The 16,965-nt window shown below is 41.1% G+C and overlaps 1 protein-coding gene across 2 annotated transcripts in view; it reads left to right on the plus strand.

Moving 5' to 3' along the window:
• LOC131459659 (MAM domain-containing glycosylphosphatidylinositol anchor protein 1) overlaps positions 1–16,965 on the plus strand; it is a 138,211-nt gene that overhangs the window by 101,628 nt on the left and 19,618 nt on the right. For both annotated transcript variants that reach the window (XM_058629681.1, XM_058629682.1), the window contains exons 10-15: positions 3,415–3,681; positions 3,793–3,941; positions 13,796–13,976; positions 14,090–14,113; positions 16,068–16,220; positions 16,419–16,580. In XM_058629681.1, the coding sequence (XP_058485664.1) occupies positions 3,415–3,681; positions 3,793–3,941; positions 13,796–13,976; positions 14,090–14,113; positions 16,068–16,220; positions 16,419–16,580 (936 nt within the window). The remainder of the gene's footprint in view (positions 1–3,414; positions 3,682–3,792; positions 3,942–13,795; positions 13,977–14,089; positions 14,114–16,067; positions 16,221–16,418; positions 16,581–16,965) is intronic.

Genomic DNA, 16,965 nt, shown 5'->3' on the forward strand with positions numbered 1-16,965 from the left:
TCATGTGATGTCAAGAACTGAATAATAAACAGTCTAACAGTAGCTTAGTAATAGTCAGAGATTATCCTCATGTCTGGTCTCAGGGACGGTCTCAGTCAGGCAGTGTAAATAGATGAAAGCAGTTGAGGGTTATTATTAAAGTAATAAGAAAGCTAAGCTAGAATTGAACAATGTCAGGTTATTTAGGGCAAAAATGGCATGAATTCAAATGTAATCTCTACCAATGTATACATTATTTTCTCTCATGTATTTCTTCACAGGGATATGTGAATGTGTTATGTGCTGTTGTGCACTAACCCTTCCTGTCTTTATACCCTTTATACATCGTGGAACGTCAATTTTGTATGATTTCTTTTAATTTTATCTCATGTTACTTTGCTCTGCAAGTTGGGGGAAGATGTACGATACACAAGAGTGTTCTGTATTGATTTTGATGTGCAGTTTTAATATGAGTACAAAATGACGGTGAACGGACCGCTTAAAGATCAAAAAAATCTCCTCTCCATATGAAGGATTTACAGAGCCTGCTAATGCAGGCAGGGTACGAGGGGTAACACACTGTGAGCTCTGCTGTCCACGCTGGCCAACTCTGATTAATGGTCCAGGTGGCCACCCCACTCTGGACTGCAAGAGGAACAGCGAGAGGAGACAGATACATGAGCAAGACTGAGAGGGAGAGAGAAACGGGGTTAAGGGAGCTTGAAACAGGAAAGCAGGGTTAGGGAGGTGGAAAGGAGGGCATGGTAAGGCACAAAGAAAAAACTTACAATTTATGATTGGAGGGTTAGAAGAGAAGAAAAAGAGGAACAGGCTGGTTGAAGAGTTGGATATTTACAGCTACCTAAAGTTAGCTCCTCTCTTTGCCCTTCTTATGCCCCGTTTGACTTTATTTATATTAGGTTGGTTTTTCTTTGATCCATTTAGCGCCACTGATGGATGTGAGGATAGGATGCTATCATTTTTATGGCAGATAATGAAGTGGATATACGCAGATTCTTGCCACTTTTGCCTGTTGTGCTTTCTCTCTTCTTCCTTGTCTCTTTTCTTTACTTGCCCACTCTCCCTCCCAGATAGGTGGCTGTTCCCCCCCATTGCCATTCTCATCATCATCAATCAGCTAACTGCTGGCCATGAGAGAAGACCTTTCTCCATCTTGTCACTCCCTTTCTGCATTCTGCATTCTCTCATTCTCTTCACGCCTTCCATACTCAATCATCAACTTCTCTCACTTTCACATCACACTTTCCCTTATCATTCGTCTTCGTCATTGTCTATTTCTTTAAGAGTGGTTTCTCTCTCTCTCTCTTCATCACCCCTTCTTCCCCCGCTCTCACACGCAGTCCCTTGCTCAGTCTCATGTAAATAGTTTTTTTCTCTTTGTGTACTCTTAATGCTTGGCTTGGTCAGTGTTGCATTTCTGGATGGAATCCATTTTTGGATTCAATAAGATGTGCGATGGTGTGTGTTTACATGGAGTTTAGTCATCTCACTATTACGCCTTCACTTTCCTGGGGAGCAAAAAAAAATGCTCCGGGGATATGAAATGTTGAGTCAGAAGCTGGTATGACAGACAGCTTGGAAACATAAAAGACTTGTTAAAGCAATATATATATCTACCTAGAGCTTAACGAGTAATAGTTTACAATGCATTGTTTTGCTCTGCGATTGGCACCAGCAGCACTGTGACAGCCATGTAGAGGATATAGCGGTAGACCAAGGGTGTCAAACGCATTGTAAGTCAGTGGGCCGGACGTTTAAACAACAAGAACTCCAGTGTTTTCCCTTTTTGTTTTCCATTTAATGAATCTTTTCACAAAACATATTGTGAAAAATCTGAAAATGTTAGGCTTAAGTTTACCATTCACACATTGCATTGTAAACGTATAGATCACATTGGATCGACAAAGGTACAAAACATTTAGTCAGAGGTATCTGAAACAAAAAAATCTATTATGATTAGAACATTAATCTGGATTATTTTACTACACGTCTATGTAGTATTCCTGAAACTAAAGTGGGAGCTAATAATTAGGAATTGACTGTATGTATAACTACATAATTGTAGTTTATCTTCAATGTAGAGTCAGTTTTCCTGCTCTGTATCTGGACAGTGGTCGGGGAAGCACGCGGGGAGATTTTACCTCCAGGGCTGCTCCAGGTTAACACGCTTACTTCTACAGATAGGGGATGAACAGGCAGACACTCAGGTGATCTGGAAGAGTCTGAGCGTTTATTTCTCTCTACATGCTTGGAACACAACACATATTTACCCAACTTCACAGTGACTCATGTTAACTCGCTGGCTTCTCTCTCTTCACTCACACATTCTTACAGCAGTAGTTTACACAAATTCATCTTGCAGGCCGGATTGGACGTTCTGGTGGGCCGGTTCTAGCCCGCGGGCCGTACATTTGACACCCCTGCGGTAGATGACTGATTGATGCATGTTTTTAAAACTTCTATTAGAAACAATGTATTTAGCAGATCACACGGTTTGCAATTCACGATGCATATTATGCAGCAGTAAATATAATTTGATGGTAAATCATGTCGTAATGCTCCATCACATTTCAGAACTGAAGCTTACTAAAAAAAACAGTCACAATTACACATATTCAGTAGATCAGCACTCATTCAGCACTTTACTTCTTTCATATTGCTCTTCAGCTGTTCCCCTTTACCCTTGCCACTTGTTTACAAAGTCAGTGAGACATCAGTATGCACATGTGTCTATAAGCGTGAGCAGGGTATGTGACCATACACTAATCAGTCCATAGGATTACAGTATGACCTTTGACTGCTCGCCCATCCCTCAGCTTGTCTCACTGGTACTGCTGTGCTTGTAGGAAGTTCATCCAGACTTGATCCAAAAGAGAAACAAACCCAGCAGTGAAAAAGAAGAAAGGAAAAAAAGTTTCGGTCATACAAGCAAGAAAGTATAAGACGATTCTGATGTTACATCCATACGCTGAGATTACAAACTAAAAACAACAAGATCACTTAGAAGCTGCAGGTTAATGTGTATGATAGTTTATATTGTTTTAATATGCGGGTGCATTGTTGTGTTTGTCTGACTGCAGTGCAGGCACAGCATGGTAAACTGGAAGTGTTTGGTCTGTATATCTACTGTAGGAAACAAATTGGATATAAATATAGCGTCCGATGTCATAAGAAGACTGTTTTTCATTGATGCTTACTGTGCTGTCTCAAATGTTTTGTTCATAACATGTTATTATTATTTTAAATTGCCCAGACCTCTGAAATTAGAGTTCTCTCCATGGCTTATCTGCTTTTGTTTTGTTTTTGATGCACAACTGATAATGGATAATCGTCGTTTTACATGGATTCACCTAATTGAATTTCTTAATCACAAAGTAAATGTCCCTAATATCTTGAGTTCTCTTGGTCCTGCAGACGCTCCCATATTGGATCCAGTCTTCCAGGACGTGCGTTCTAGAAACTATCAGATGGTGAGGCTGAGATGTACAGTCTTGCGGGCCAATCCACCTCGTTCGACAGACATCCGCTGGTATCGCAATGGTGACTTTATACGCATGCCCATACCAGACCTGAAGGAGACGCCGGAACTTAAGTTCAAGCTGGAACCGACCAACAATGGCTCTTATGAATGCCGAGTCAGCAATAATGCAGGAACATCAACGTGCACTTTTAATGTATCGGGTGAGTGAACACCTACCTATCTCCCCACTACCTACTTACCGCCCTACAAACACTCTTCATAAGTATTTAACCGTGGATGTTTTATTCTCTCTCTCTCCTTATATTCCACAGCAAATCCATACAATGCTGAGTTTTACTTTGACACACCCAACCCAGTGCGGATTCTTAAAGGAAACAACTACTCCTTCAATCTACAATGGACACAGAAAGATCCTGAGGCCACAGACCGGATAATAGGTTACTGGATTAATGTCCGAAAGGTAAAGCACTCGCACACAAACACAGAACGGCACACGTTGACATCAATCCACATACACACACAAACGTCTTGTGTGTTTATAATTTGTTCACAAGACTGACCCCGGATGAACTGATGAGATGAACTTTGGTCACTTGCAGTTGTTTGAATCAGTTTGGTGTCACCTTGACTTAAGAGCCTTTCAGCCTGTCTATACATTTTCACATATGCTTTATTCGAGGAATATGGCATACAGTTTGAAAGAGCTTAAAACACAAATTACAAGACAATGAAAAAAAAAAAATCATACTCAAATTCCCTACACCCACTCTTAGATAGCCAACATATTCAATTAGCTCATGTACTGATGTACAGCCTGTATTGTACACCTAACCAAGGTGTACACACGACAATGTGATACCATTTAGACCGTCAGAGAATAGATAAAGGTCCAAGAATATTTGTACAGACATGCAACAAACAGGTGAGTCGCATTCAGACCACATGACAAACAAATTGTTAAAATATAAAATAAAATGTTGTTATTTCTTAATAAAATGATCGTTAGAGCCCCCGAGTGTATATTTAAGTCATCATCATGTCATAACATCATGTCTTTTGACTAGGCGACTAGGAGATTTCCGTGCTAGAAGAATTGATGAATGAAAGAATTAATGAAAGAATTATGAGTGTCTTCTTAATGAGCTGCTACAATGACCTTCTCTTCTCTCCTCTTCTCTTCTCTTCGCTTCTCTTCTCTTCTCTTCTCTTCTCTTCTCTTCTCTTCTCTTCTCTTCTCTTCTCTTCTCTCCTCTTCTCTCCTCTCCTCTCCTCTCCTCTCCTCTTCTCTCCATATATGTAAATATGACTGTTCATCTCAGGCACGCCCCATGAGAGGCCTTTGAACTTCAAACTTCCCACATATTTACTGCACATCAAGATTTTATTAACTTTTGAGTAACAAAACACAATGATTTACTAAACCAGAGTGGTTCTCCATTGCCAACATCTTGTCAATTTAGCCAGAATGTGGATCAGAGAAAGAAATTACAATTTTAAAATGTTTTACAGTTTTTCTCGATTGCTAAGTCACATTTCTTGAAAGCTGCTCTCCTTTCCCTCAACTGTGAGCACAAAACCCAATTTTCAAGCTACATTCACAAAACCTCAGACTCTTCTTGCAAAACCAAACTTTCACCTCAAAACAGTTCAATCTGTGCTCAAAACTGAACTATGTTGTCAAATCGTGCCCCGAGTCATTCGAAATTAGAAACACTACTGAACAGTCACTAAACACTACGTAGAAAATTAGAAAACACAATGCTCAGGACACGAAGCTGGAGAAATAAATGTTTATTGTTGACTGTAGGCTAAATGCATGTTGCAAAACAAAAAACCTGTGCATTTAGCGCTTGTACAAAAAGACAAAAAAACAGAAATCTTGTGCATTTACACAAGGTATTTACATTATAAGGTATATGAATTACCTGTTCTCTTCTCTAAATCTTCGGATTATGGTGGACACAGTGAATCTACTGATGTTTGGTTGTACCCTTTGTCTGGCCTCCCTCATGCTCATACCATGGACAAGAACATGGTCAATCACAGTAGCTCTGAATTCATCAAATATTACTGTTCTTTGTCTTCACTGACCACCTCGACCACCTCGACCACCTCTGACACAAACTCTTCCTCTCAGATTTCTATCCATCGTAGGGCCTCACACACCAGTGCTCTCTGAACTGGCTTATATGTTCCCTCACATCATTAGCCACACGTGTGATCAATTTTGAGTTGTTGTGTTCACGTGGTGACACCTGTGCTTTAATTGTGTTTGACTTTTGTCACCTGTGCTCACCATTATGCAGCACGGGTGCATCACAATGAAAATGTGTTGGCAAGTTGTGTCTAAACAGGTGAAAAGTGCTTATGGTTTTGCCAAAAGAGTGATTGATTCAATCAGTGGGTTCAGGCAACTGAGCATTTGGTGTTTAGTGTTTTAGCAATTGAGAAAAACTGTAAGTTGAGCTTGTCCTCAGGTGATAAACTTAATTTTCATCTTACAACAAAGGGTCTTAAATTAGACATGTGCACAAACTTGAAGCACAGACTTCAAATGATGGTGCTTTTCCACTACACAGTTCCAGCACGACTTGGCTCGGCACGGCACGGCATAGCTCGACTCTACTCGTTTTTCTTTGCTGTTCCATTAGCGATACTACCTGATACCTGGTACTTTTTTGGTACCTACTCTGACAAGGTTCCAAGCGAGCTGAGCCGATGCTAAATGTGACGCCAGTAGCCTGCCGACCACTGGTTGATCACACTGGAAGAGTCATGAGCTCAACATCCAACACAGGAATCAAACGGAACAATGCTAAACTGTAGATCAGTTAAAAAGATTTAATATCTGAGAGTCTGTGCTCCGGGTCATGCAGGAAGTACTGAGCGATTCTGTGAATAAATCTTTTTAATGAACTGATTCTAGTGATTCAGTACACTGTGTGTCGAGTCGTGCTGGAACTGTATAGTGGAAAAGCGCCATGAGAATAAGCAGCGCCTTCAAAACCAGTAGTTCACATACATTGATTGACTTTAAAGTATGTGACATGCAGCCCCACACTACTAGAATTCCATTTGCCAATGCAATAGCAGGACTGATTTCTATGTTTTTTTATATATATTTATACTTCCAGGCTTTTCCACTGATTCCTACTAAATCAAAAAGTTTTGGATTCTACCTTGTTCTTTTGTTGTTTCAAACATCCATTCACGGATTACTAGCTTTAAGTCGGAGGACAGGCAGGATAAGAGTGAATTATTATACACAACTGACTGTTGTGTGTGTGTGTCAGAGAGAGAGAAAGAGAGTGTCTACCAGGTTGTTTTTGTGTAGATGAATAGCTAATTCCCCTCCTACTTTAAGGACTTGGCTGCTTACCTTGTTAAGTAAGACTCTTCAGGGAAATACAAAATGAGCACTGGCCTTCCTAAGATGCACATTAGACTGCATGCTTAACTACTCTCCCTCCTCCATTGTTGCCTCTTTTGTATTTCATTATGCCGGTATACTCATTTCACTCGCAACATTTCTCTCCTACACTCTTCCCGTCTCTCTGTCCATCTTGGTTCCACTTTTTCTTGCTTCCCATTTTTCTTGGCGATGCGCTGTAAGTGCAGACTTAATGACATTTAACGTTGACTGAACCGTGGCAAACTGAAATGGCAATGATAAATATTTGTTGCAAGTTGTTAAAATAATGAGTTGCATTAGGAGGCCGTTTAAAATGACTGGAAGCTTTTCACTTTAAAGGGGACATATTATGCAAAATCAACTTTTTAACCATTTCAATACTTATATTTGGGACTCTGGAGGCCCTACCAGTCGCCAAAGTGTGGAAAAAGAATACTCAGTCCTTTTTTCGTGGTCCCCCTTAGTGTAAGTATAGGCGATAAAACACGCGATGTTGAATTCCCTGCGCTTATGACGGCAGCATGCGCATTTCACCGCGAATGTTACCGCCCCACCAGTAAGTTTACTTGGAGAGCTCCACCTTAGCTCCACCTTGTCCCTGCGAGAGTGCAGGGGAGGGAGGAAGAGCGGTATTATGTCAACACGGAGGGACAAGTGTGCTGTTGGTGGCTGCACAGTGGAGCACAGTGTTTTACACAAACTTCCAGCCTCAGGGGATTTTATATATGAAGCTAATGTGCCGGATAAAGTCAGCAAACGTGTGTTCGTGTGTTCGCACTAGACAGCGGTCGCCGTATTTAGTCAGCGACTGTATTTCACGGACGTACAAACACACACATTTTTAAGAAAGGGTCGAATAGAGCTCATAACTGACCATTCTGACCTAATTAAAAATATTTGTTCAGTACGTCCTCCATGACCAGAGCACAGACTCAGTCTGATACAGTCACATACAGCGGCAGTTTATGCAGGTGGCTATTTTCACAGAGAGTGCCGTCACGGGAAGAGACGTCTGACACAAGGATCAAGCCGAACGGTGCCGTACTGTAAATCAGTAAAAAAGACTTGCTGATCGCCAGCGGCGAGCGGCGAGCTGCATAAACTGCCGCCGTATGTGACTGTATCAGACTGAGTCTGTGCTCCGGAGACCTCCGACACAAGGATCAAGCTGAACACAGCCAGCTGTGGCGATCAGTGGTGCTGTCCCTAACTTTTTTAACTGATTTACAGTTCGGCAGTGTTCGGCTTGATCCTCGTGTAGGACGTCTCTTCCTGTGACGGCACTCTGGCTGTTTTCCGCGCACGCTGCCATGTTGATATTGTCAGAGAACTAGTGGAGGGAGGGGGAGAGTGAGCGCAGTAAAAAGGACAAATCAGAAACCCCCTGGAAGAAGTGGGTGTGTGTTTGCCTGTGTCTCATTTGCATGTAAAGGGACCACGCACAAAACCGAGCGTTCTGAAAGGGGTGGGTTTGGCAGGGTTGGCGAAATAGGGTATAATATGTCCCCTTTAAGGACGTGACATGCATGTTCCCGAAAAGAGACGGAGGGGGGAAGAGAAAACAGAAGTTGAGAGTAAGCAAGGAAGTGAATAAAAATGAACAAAAGAGAGAAATAAAATGCAAATTAACAAAAGAAAAACAGTGACTCTCACAGGTCCTCTCAACTATTAAATGGAATACGAGAACATTCAGATGTAATCCCATCTCAATTTCACAACCCATCTATTTCTGCAACACTTTCTCCAGCTCACCCTCTTAACACCTTGACACTCCATCTTTTTAGCACTTGCAAAATGATGTGGAGATCTCTGGGGAGAAACACAGGCTCAGAGGTGGATTCAAGAGGATTCAGCTTATGTAGAGAAATGCTCTGAGCATATGCTTAGAACATTTGCTCATAAGTGTGTGCATTCCCCCCCTTACATTAGCATTTTGTTGTTCTCATTCTGTTTTTGTTATAGACATGGATGCACTTCTGCTTACCTGCATCTAGAGCATATGTCCATTCCTCTGTGTGTGTGTGTGTGTGTGTGTGGGGGAGACCACATAGATTGCTCGATGACTCATTGCCAGGCTGTGAAACCACTGTTTACACCTCTTAATTTAGTTTTGCTTTCCCTGCAGGGGCTTTCTCTGTGTAAGAATCAACAGCTCCTCCTTGATTTACAGTATCAAGCTGTCCGTTGCCTACTCTTTTGCCTCACACCACAACCTCCAAACCAGTATTATTTTAATCACTATGCTTTGATTTGTTAGTGATAATTCATTTCTCTTTTTGCCACAGAAGCAGATTTATGAAGCCTCCAGGGGCTAATTTAAGACATTTTGCTTGATTTAAAATAAAGTGGCAAAGGAAGCTCAAGTTGTCTTTTATCAGTCACAGCTTATTATTATTATTAATGCAGTGCTCCTTTTTATGTTCAAGGGACGATCATGATCTGTATCTTAACTCATGTTTACTCAGTTTTAGGGATTCATGTCCTCTTCTGTACTTGATCTGTTTTGTGACCTCTACATTTGAACACATACATGTATGTGTTAAAAATAAATCCTTTTCCATCATCATTTTATGATGTAATAATAATCCTGCTCACCTGGAGTTTAATTGTGGTTTGTGTTTAAACTCCACATTTGTCATCCTTGAGGTCCTTTTTCCATTTCTCTTTACACCTTGACACCTTCACCCTGTCACAGTCGACCATGTTGCCTTTTTCTTTTAACTATACATTGTATTATTATATATAAATATTATAAAATATTCATGATTAATTACAGTTGTTCATTGAATACAGTGTATTAATAATGTATGTACACCAATGCCCCCACAACTCACTAGGCCTCAAAGAGAGAGCAGTAAGCAATGAAACTGATAGGTACAGCCACACTGCACACATGCACAGACAATGATTTATCCACATACACACACCTAACATGAGTGGGCTGATGGCTCATTCATAAACAAGCTCCATTAATAGAAGATAATAGAAAATGAGCCCCGGACTCTTTATTGTTTAAAGAACCTCCTCAAATGCTGTCAACCCAGATTTCTCTCTCACACATCACTCCATTTTTATCCCATGGCTGCCCTCTTGCTCTAACCCTCTTTCACACGTTCTTTATCTTCTTGTCTCTTTATTGACACACCTGATGGAGACTGATGAAAACACTGTGTGGTTGAAATTTCTGCTTTCCCAGATTAGGGCATGGCTGTTCTTGCGAGCTGGACAGACTGTTCTTAATGACTGTACCTGGTCTTGAGTTTAATATTTTTTTCTCAAACACAGTGACATTATGCATTTCTCAAATCCCATATTTTAACCAGTATGCCCAACCCACGCCTAAATGAAACCTAGCAGCCTCAAGCCAAATCTTTGCAAGTGTGTTAGTAATGGAGAGCAGTCCAAAATAAGAAAAAGGGCACACACACACATACACGCATACATATTTAAATGTCCACTGACCTAGTGAGGAAGGCAGACAGAGACAGAGGCAAAGAGAGACAGATTCTTTAACACATGAGCAGCTGAGTTCCTCTGAGTCACACCTCAGCAATGTGTGTGTACGTGGAGGTTGCTGGTGTTTGAAAGACAGGAAGCTCATTCCAGGCCCAGATATTTATACATGAATTCAACCCACGTTGATAAATATGAAGGAAGGAATGAACAACTGGAAGCAAATAACACACAACGACCGGCTGTTTGTCTACAGACTATCCACACAAAATCCACACAGGACTGAGGCAGAAAAGGCTGCACTGTCGTGTGTTTCTGCAACGCTGTCAATCAAAAACTGGTTCCGCCTTTCGGACAGTTCCTCCAATCATCATGCAGAAGCCCAGTGTCCATCCCCGCCCACTGTCGTTGAAGTTGAGCTTCCGTGGAAGCCGGATTTTGTCCAATGAGCTTCTAAAGGTTTTAATGCGGAGGCTGCTACGAAAATCACTTAAGATGATCCGTCATCTGTGACTAAACAGTCCAATCTGAACAAACTAGTGACTCGTCCTAATCGTGTTCTAGCAAACGTTTAGTATTGAAATGTAAATACAACACAGAGGCTGAGCTTCCCATGCTGTTTTAGCGCAATTGACAGCAATCGCGCAATCTTTGCCTTCCGACATGTGTATTTATGTTAGTATGTGGACGTGTGCATGTGTGCAGACCTTTATACACTCCTGAAGAAAACGCAGCTCACCTACCTACAATTCTGACTCCAGCATTATTAGCTCATCTCTGCCCACTTTATGTAAATGACGTGAGCAGAGAGCTTTTTCGTTCCTGATATATTCAACATAATTATGCTTCTACTGTATTACCTATGTGTGAGTGTTCATATGCATGAGTCTGAGACTGAGTGGGTGTTACATTTCACTAAGTAACTGCTGCGATGTTTAATAATATGCACTAGTTACAATATCAAGTGCGCAAATGTCTGCGCACCCACACTGCAGATACATTTAAACGCACAATCAATGAAAGCTTGAATAGTGAAGCTTTTGTATAACGTGACAACATCAGCTGTTGTAATAAAAACATACTCACGGTGATAATATTCACTCAACAATGAGATTGAAAATATCTCTTTATGTGATATGCCAAGGGAAAAAATCCCTCCCATTGTGTTAGGTTGTACGTAGGTATGCCGCAAACAAGAGTAATATGTCGTGAGTGTGACGCTAAAACTTTTAGAAAATTCCAACTCATCAAAAGGAAACAGTAGTTCACTGTCCAAATGCCCTGAATGACCTCTAATATTTTGTGCCTCACAGCAGCATCATAAATAAACTTTGGGGGAAGGTGAAATAGAGGAGAGGACATGATTCAGTGGTTTATTTTTGGAAACAGATTATTTAGTTTGTACCAGGAGAAACCTGTACGAGGATGGAGAGGGATACTCCATGACTGGCAGGAGAGTGTTAAAAGTTGGTGCAGCAGAAATGGAAAAACAGCCAGACTTCCACTAAGAAAGGGAGACTTAACAGCCACGAGTGGCATTGTGCCTGCTGGGGAAGGAAGGAAGGATTGGATTCTGACTGTGTTGTTCTGGGCACAAACTTGTAGGGATTGGGCTGTGGCTGCCACATGGGACCGGTGCAGTAATTAGAGTCAAACCAAATTTTGTTGGCAGCCTGGGAGTCACCATGGTCTTGAAATGATCATCTCAGTACTACTGGGTTGAAATTTGTTGTAGTCAGTAGATATCTCATAAGAATAGTCAGAGCAGGACAAGAGGAAGAGCTGACTTCCTGTGTGCAGATGTCAGAGCACATGGTATTGTAATAATTAGCAGAGCATATATCCACCATACCAAACTGCTGTAGATGGAGAGCTGAGGAGCAAACAGATTGTTTTGTTTTCTCTCAAAAATGTTTTTAGATTTCTGTAAATTACATTTATATTTACCCTGTTTTTTTTTTACCCTATCTTTATTCAATTAAGACAATGTGTTATGACATCAGTAGTAAATACAAGTTGTAAATGTGCTAATTGTGCTCATTTAAATATCCACATTATTCCCTTGGCAGGTTAAATAACTGTAACCTTACATGTAGACAAATAGTAATTGCTGCATATTCCACAGCTCTGCACTGTATACATATTATAACACACTGTACAGACACATCACCCACAAAATGCATGCACAGTACACTCACCTCTGCTGCATGGATAACCTGATAATGGCATGCTGTGGGTGTACTAAGGTGTTATGGTGGAGTGGCTGACCTAATGCATTAGATTGAGCTCAGTGTCAGGTCTTTAAGTAGCTGGGATTAGAGGCAGAAACACAGCTAATGGATTTGTCTCTCCGTGGGTGGAATAACACAGTAATAGCTCTTTTAAAAGTGATGCTAGAAAATAAGAGGAGAGCAATTTGACTAACATGTTTCCCTTTTAATTTTCAAATTGTTTGGGATTAAACGCAAATAGATGCGTCTCTTTCAGAATGTTGAGATAATGAGATTTACTTCCTTCCATTACAGAACGCAAGATGTATTGTGCGAGAGATGAGGAGTAAGGAAAGACAGAAAACACATCCATTTCAAAACAAAAGAACAATTTAAGTATTTAATTTTCCTGAACAATTTGTTTTCTTGTGATACTTACATTACGACGATAAGGAACTCGTGGATGAAATACTGCAGGGTATGTGAGTGCACTGTTTGTGAATGTGGGCAATTATACAGTGACTTCTCTTAAATAAATATGGAGAATTAAATGGAATATAACCCGTATACCCATATCTGGCAAATGGCAGTATAGCGGGGACATTATGCACTTAAACCAACATACACTGCACTGTTTTAAGAAAGCATTTAAAAGAAGAAGACTTCTTCTGACAGCTGCTTTACTTTGTTTTGGATAAACGATGAGAGATTAAAAAAACCTCAAGATTGTACAATCCAATCCAGGTCCGGAGGTGTATTGTTTGGCTACATGCCCAGCACTGGCTCTATGCCCACGTCTGATTCCATTTACCATAAATGGAAATCTGTGGAAAGCATCACACATATGGTAGAAGGTAAAGGAAAATAGCATGATGACATGGTGATGAATAAGCCGTGTCGGGATAAATGTGTGTGACTTCTATACAGCACAAAGCAGACACACTTCCTGCATTCTATTACATTTGAGCTGACATTATTTTTGCTCAGAAAAACAAGATTTCAAACCTTGACATTGATTTTGTTTGCCTGTTGACATGAAGTTATTGAATGTGTTAAGTGTTAACACTAACAGATGAGAGTTGAGCTGAGGATACGAGTTGTTACTGGTGTTTCCCATTACTGTGCAGCATTCATTTCAGTTGTATTCTCTTTATATGTATTAGTTTGTACACATCCTAACATGTTTGTTTCTCTTTCTTTTCTGTCCATGTGTGTGCGTGTGTTCGTTTACCAATCTAGAACAAGCAGAATCTATTGTCCAAGCAGATTGACCTAAAGGGAAAGGAGCCAGAGAAAGGTGTGCTGATGTCCTACACCATATCAGACCTGAGAATACCTCTGTCCTACGAAGTCCGACTGTCCCCCATCACCACCTACAGCACTGGGGACTACATCAGTCGAAACATCCAGTACTCAGAGCGTAAGATATCTGATCTGATCTATGTCATTATCTTTTATGTGCGTTTAAAACTGATGCATTAATGGTCTGAGCATGTCTGCATTGTAATCAATATTGTTTTAATTGTTTTACAGCCTACACCTACCCAAGGCCTTCAGGTGAGACCACATTTCCCTCTGCTCCTCCACATTTTGCAGCCTTCAGGTTGTTGTTGTTGTTGTTGCCTGATTGATGTCAGGGTGGTAATGCTTGGAAGGCACATTAAAGTTTGATGAAAGCTAATTTAGCTTGTATGCTGCAAGCAATGTCAGCACAAGTTTGTTAAAGCAAAGTTCGGCGTGACCCAGTCTTTGCTTTTATTATATCGTGTTAAGGAGGAGAGTGCAGTAAGAGTAGAATATGACGGTTGCAAGCGGGTCCTTAACATTGGAAATGTCATGACAGCTGGGTCACTGAAGGATACAGTATTTGCCTGCAATGTGATTGATTTAACAGATGATTTTATAAGGGCTACTATCTTGAATCTCCCATGATTGAAACTTTGTTAAATCCCACTGTGCCTTCTTTGTCTCTTTCTCGTTCTTTGTCCACATCTCTCTCCACTTCCCTCCATCTCGCCCTCTTGCACTAACCCCCGCGCTCTCCTTTCCTCTCTTCCTCTCTCTTGCCATCCCTCAATCTGTCTCAGTCAATTGCATCTTGTCTGTTTTCTTCATTAAGAGACAGAGCAGCATTTTCTGGCAGGAGTGGCAGTTGGCCCTGCCAGGGTTAGGCAATTAAAACAACAGCAGATTGGAACAGACTCCGAGAACAACAGTGCAAATTGAGAGGAACGCATGTAGTGGTGCAGGATGTGAATAGCAATAGATGAACTCCCTGAAACAAAAAAAGCACACACACACACACACATGCTGCTCTCAAAGGGAGTGTGAGCCATATGCATCTGCAGCAGGAACGCTTCGCTAAATATGTCAGCTTGAATTGTTTTAGGTAGTTATTATTATACTGGCTTGTATCCATTTTTTATTTGTATTGAGTCCACACCACACCACAGAGGACCCTCTGTCTTGTCTGCTTAAGACTTCTTCTTAAGAAGAAAACTAAAATCAGGTATCAAAACATGCTTTGTACGTGTGTTGAGGGAGGGCATATGTGTGTGACTCCAAAAACACATGAGCGAGGATATGAAAATAAACCCAGAGATCCTTGAAGGTTCTTTTTTTAAGGTAAATCTAATCAAATCTAGCGTCCCCAAAATGTTTTGTGAGTCATTTTAAAAATCCTCCTCCTGAGGCTGTAAGATGGGAAAAGGGTAGCCTGAACATCTTTTGCCTGCAAAACGTTTCCACGCCTAACCCTGTAGTCTTTGCTCACTTTTGTGCAAAGTTAATGCCCTCCAAAAAAATAAATAAATACATACATTTCACATCGGTTGATGCTCAATGTTGAAATGAATTACAGCAGCAGTGGTTTTGTCCCACTGCCAGTACATTATCAAGATTGTCTTGACTCCTGACTTTGCTAGATACTTACAGTTTGTCTATTCAGCATACGTCTCATTTGGATCATAGATTAGAGTCTAAAACTTTTCTCCTCTGCTGTAGATGCACATAGTGCATGAAGAGTTCTGACAACTGTCTTCATGCAGTAGCACCATTTGATAAAGATTTTTTTCCCCCTACATTTGACACAATCAGTTTTATTCAACTTTACCTGCACACTGGAGTCTTACATTAGAACTAGTGCAATGCAGAATATGGAATATGGAAAAACCCTGCTTTCAACAATATGCCTGTTACTTTCTGAATAAATGTAGACATGAGGATTGTCCAATAGCCAAAATAGAGCCCATATCATATCAGTAGTCCCTGTTCTTGTCCTGGTCAGACCATTTGCTGTACATCATCTTCCTATTCTCTCACCCTGCTTCTGCCATTCGGTGTCTCTTTTACATTCATATTTGAACTGTATATTGCAGAAGAAAAGAAGAAAAAAAACAGTTGGTTACTCCATGTAACCTGTAGTTTCTCACCTGCCTAATGTCACTGATCAAGTGTTTGTTTTCTTCTCTCGCTTTTTGCCTTTACACACACAAACACACACGTCCATCAGACCATGTGTGCGGTTTCGAGGACGAGCGCGTTTGTGGTTTCTCTCAAGACCGCAGTGACATCTTCGACTGGACAAGACAGAATCACTTGACACAGAACCCCAAGCGATCTGCCAATACCGGCCCTGATACTGACCGCAGTGGAACCAAGGAGGGTGAGGAATGACTTTATCTACAGGTTCATTTTTCTGTATAGTGGTCATAGCTCTGAAGAGACAGGAAGACTGCACACTGTCAATGGTTCGTTCAAGAAAAACAGACAAATATAGAAAGAAGATTTAAGTCCTACTAAAATGTATTGTGTTTTTATTTGAAATTCTGAGAACTAAGCGTTGTGTTTTGTTGGTTTTTAGGGTACTACATGTACATCGAAGCTTCACAACCACGTGTTCAGGGTGACAAGGCTCGTCTGCTGTCTCCACTTTTTAATGAGACCTCATACAGGGGCCCCAAGGGCTCCGGCAGGATGCCATACTGCGTCTCCTTCTACTACCACATGAAGGGCAAACACATCGGTAAGTACGTCGGGATAATGCTCATGCGATATCTGTCGAGTCAAATCGTAGAATAACACCAGGATACTAAGCGGCGAATATACCGACACGCAAAACCGTTGGGGTTTTAGTATCGCTGGGCTTCTGTCAAAATGTCAACTTTATGCTTGACCCTCACTTGTACAGAGCTTGTCAACACACAACAAAGTAGGTGTGTGTGTGTGTGTGTGTGTGTGTGTGTGTGGAGTCAAAAAAAGTTCTCTTTGTATGTTTGAGCTTGTGCCTCAGTGTGTGTGTGTGTGTGTGTGTGTGTTTGTGTAGGGGGTGGTTGAAGGGGGCAGTGGGTGTGTGATTTATGGTGGTGGCAAGACACTATCAGTCATTTGGGGGAGCTGTTTGTCATAAT

The sequence above is a fragment of the Solea solea genome, chromosome 5, assembly GCF_958295425.1.
Source record: "Solea solea chromosome 5, fSolSol10.1, whole genome shotgun sequence".
Classification (NCBI taxonomy): Eukaryota; Metazoa; Chordata; class Actinopteri; order Pleuronectiformes; family Soleidae; genus Solea; species Solea solea.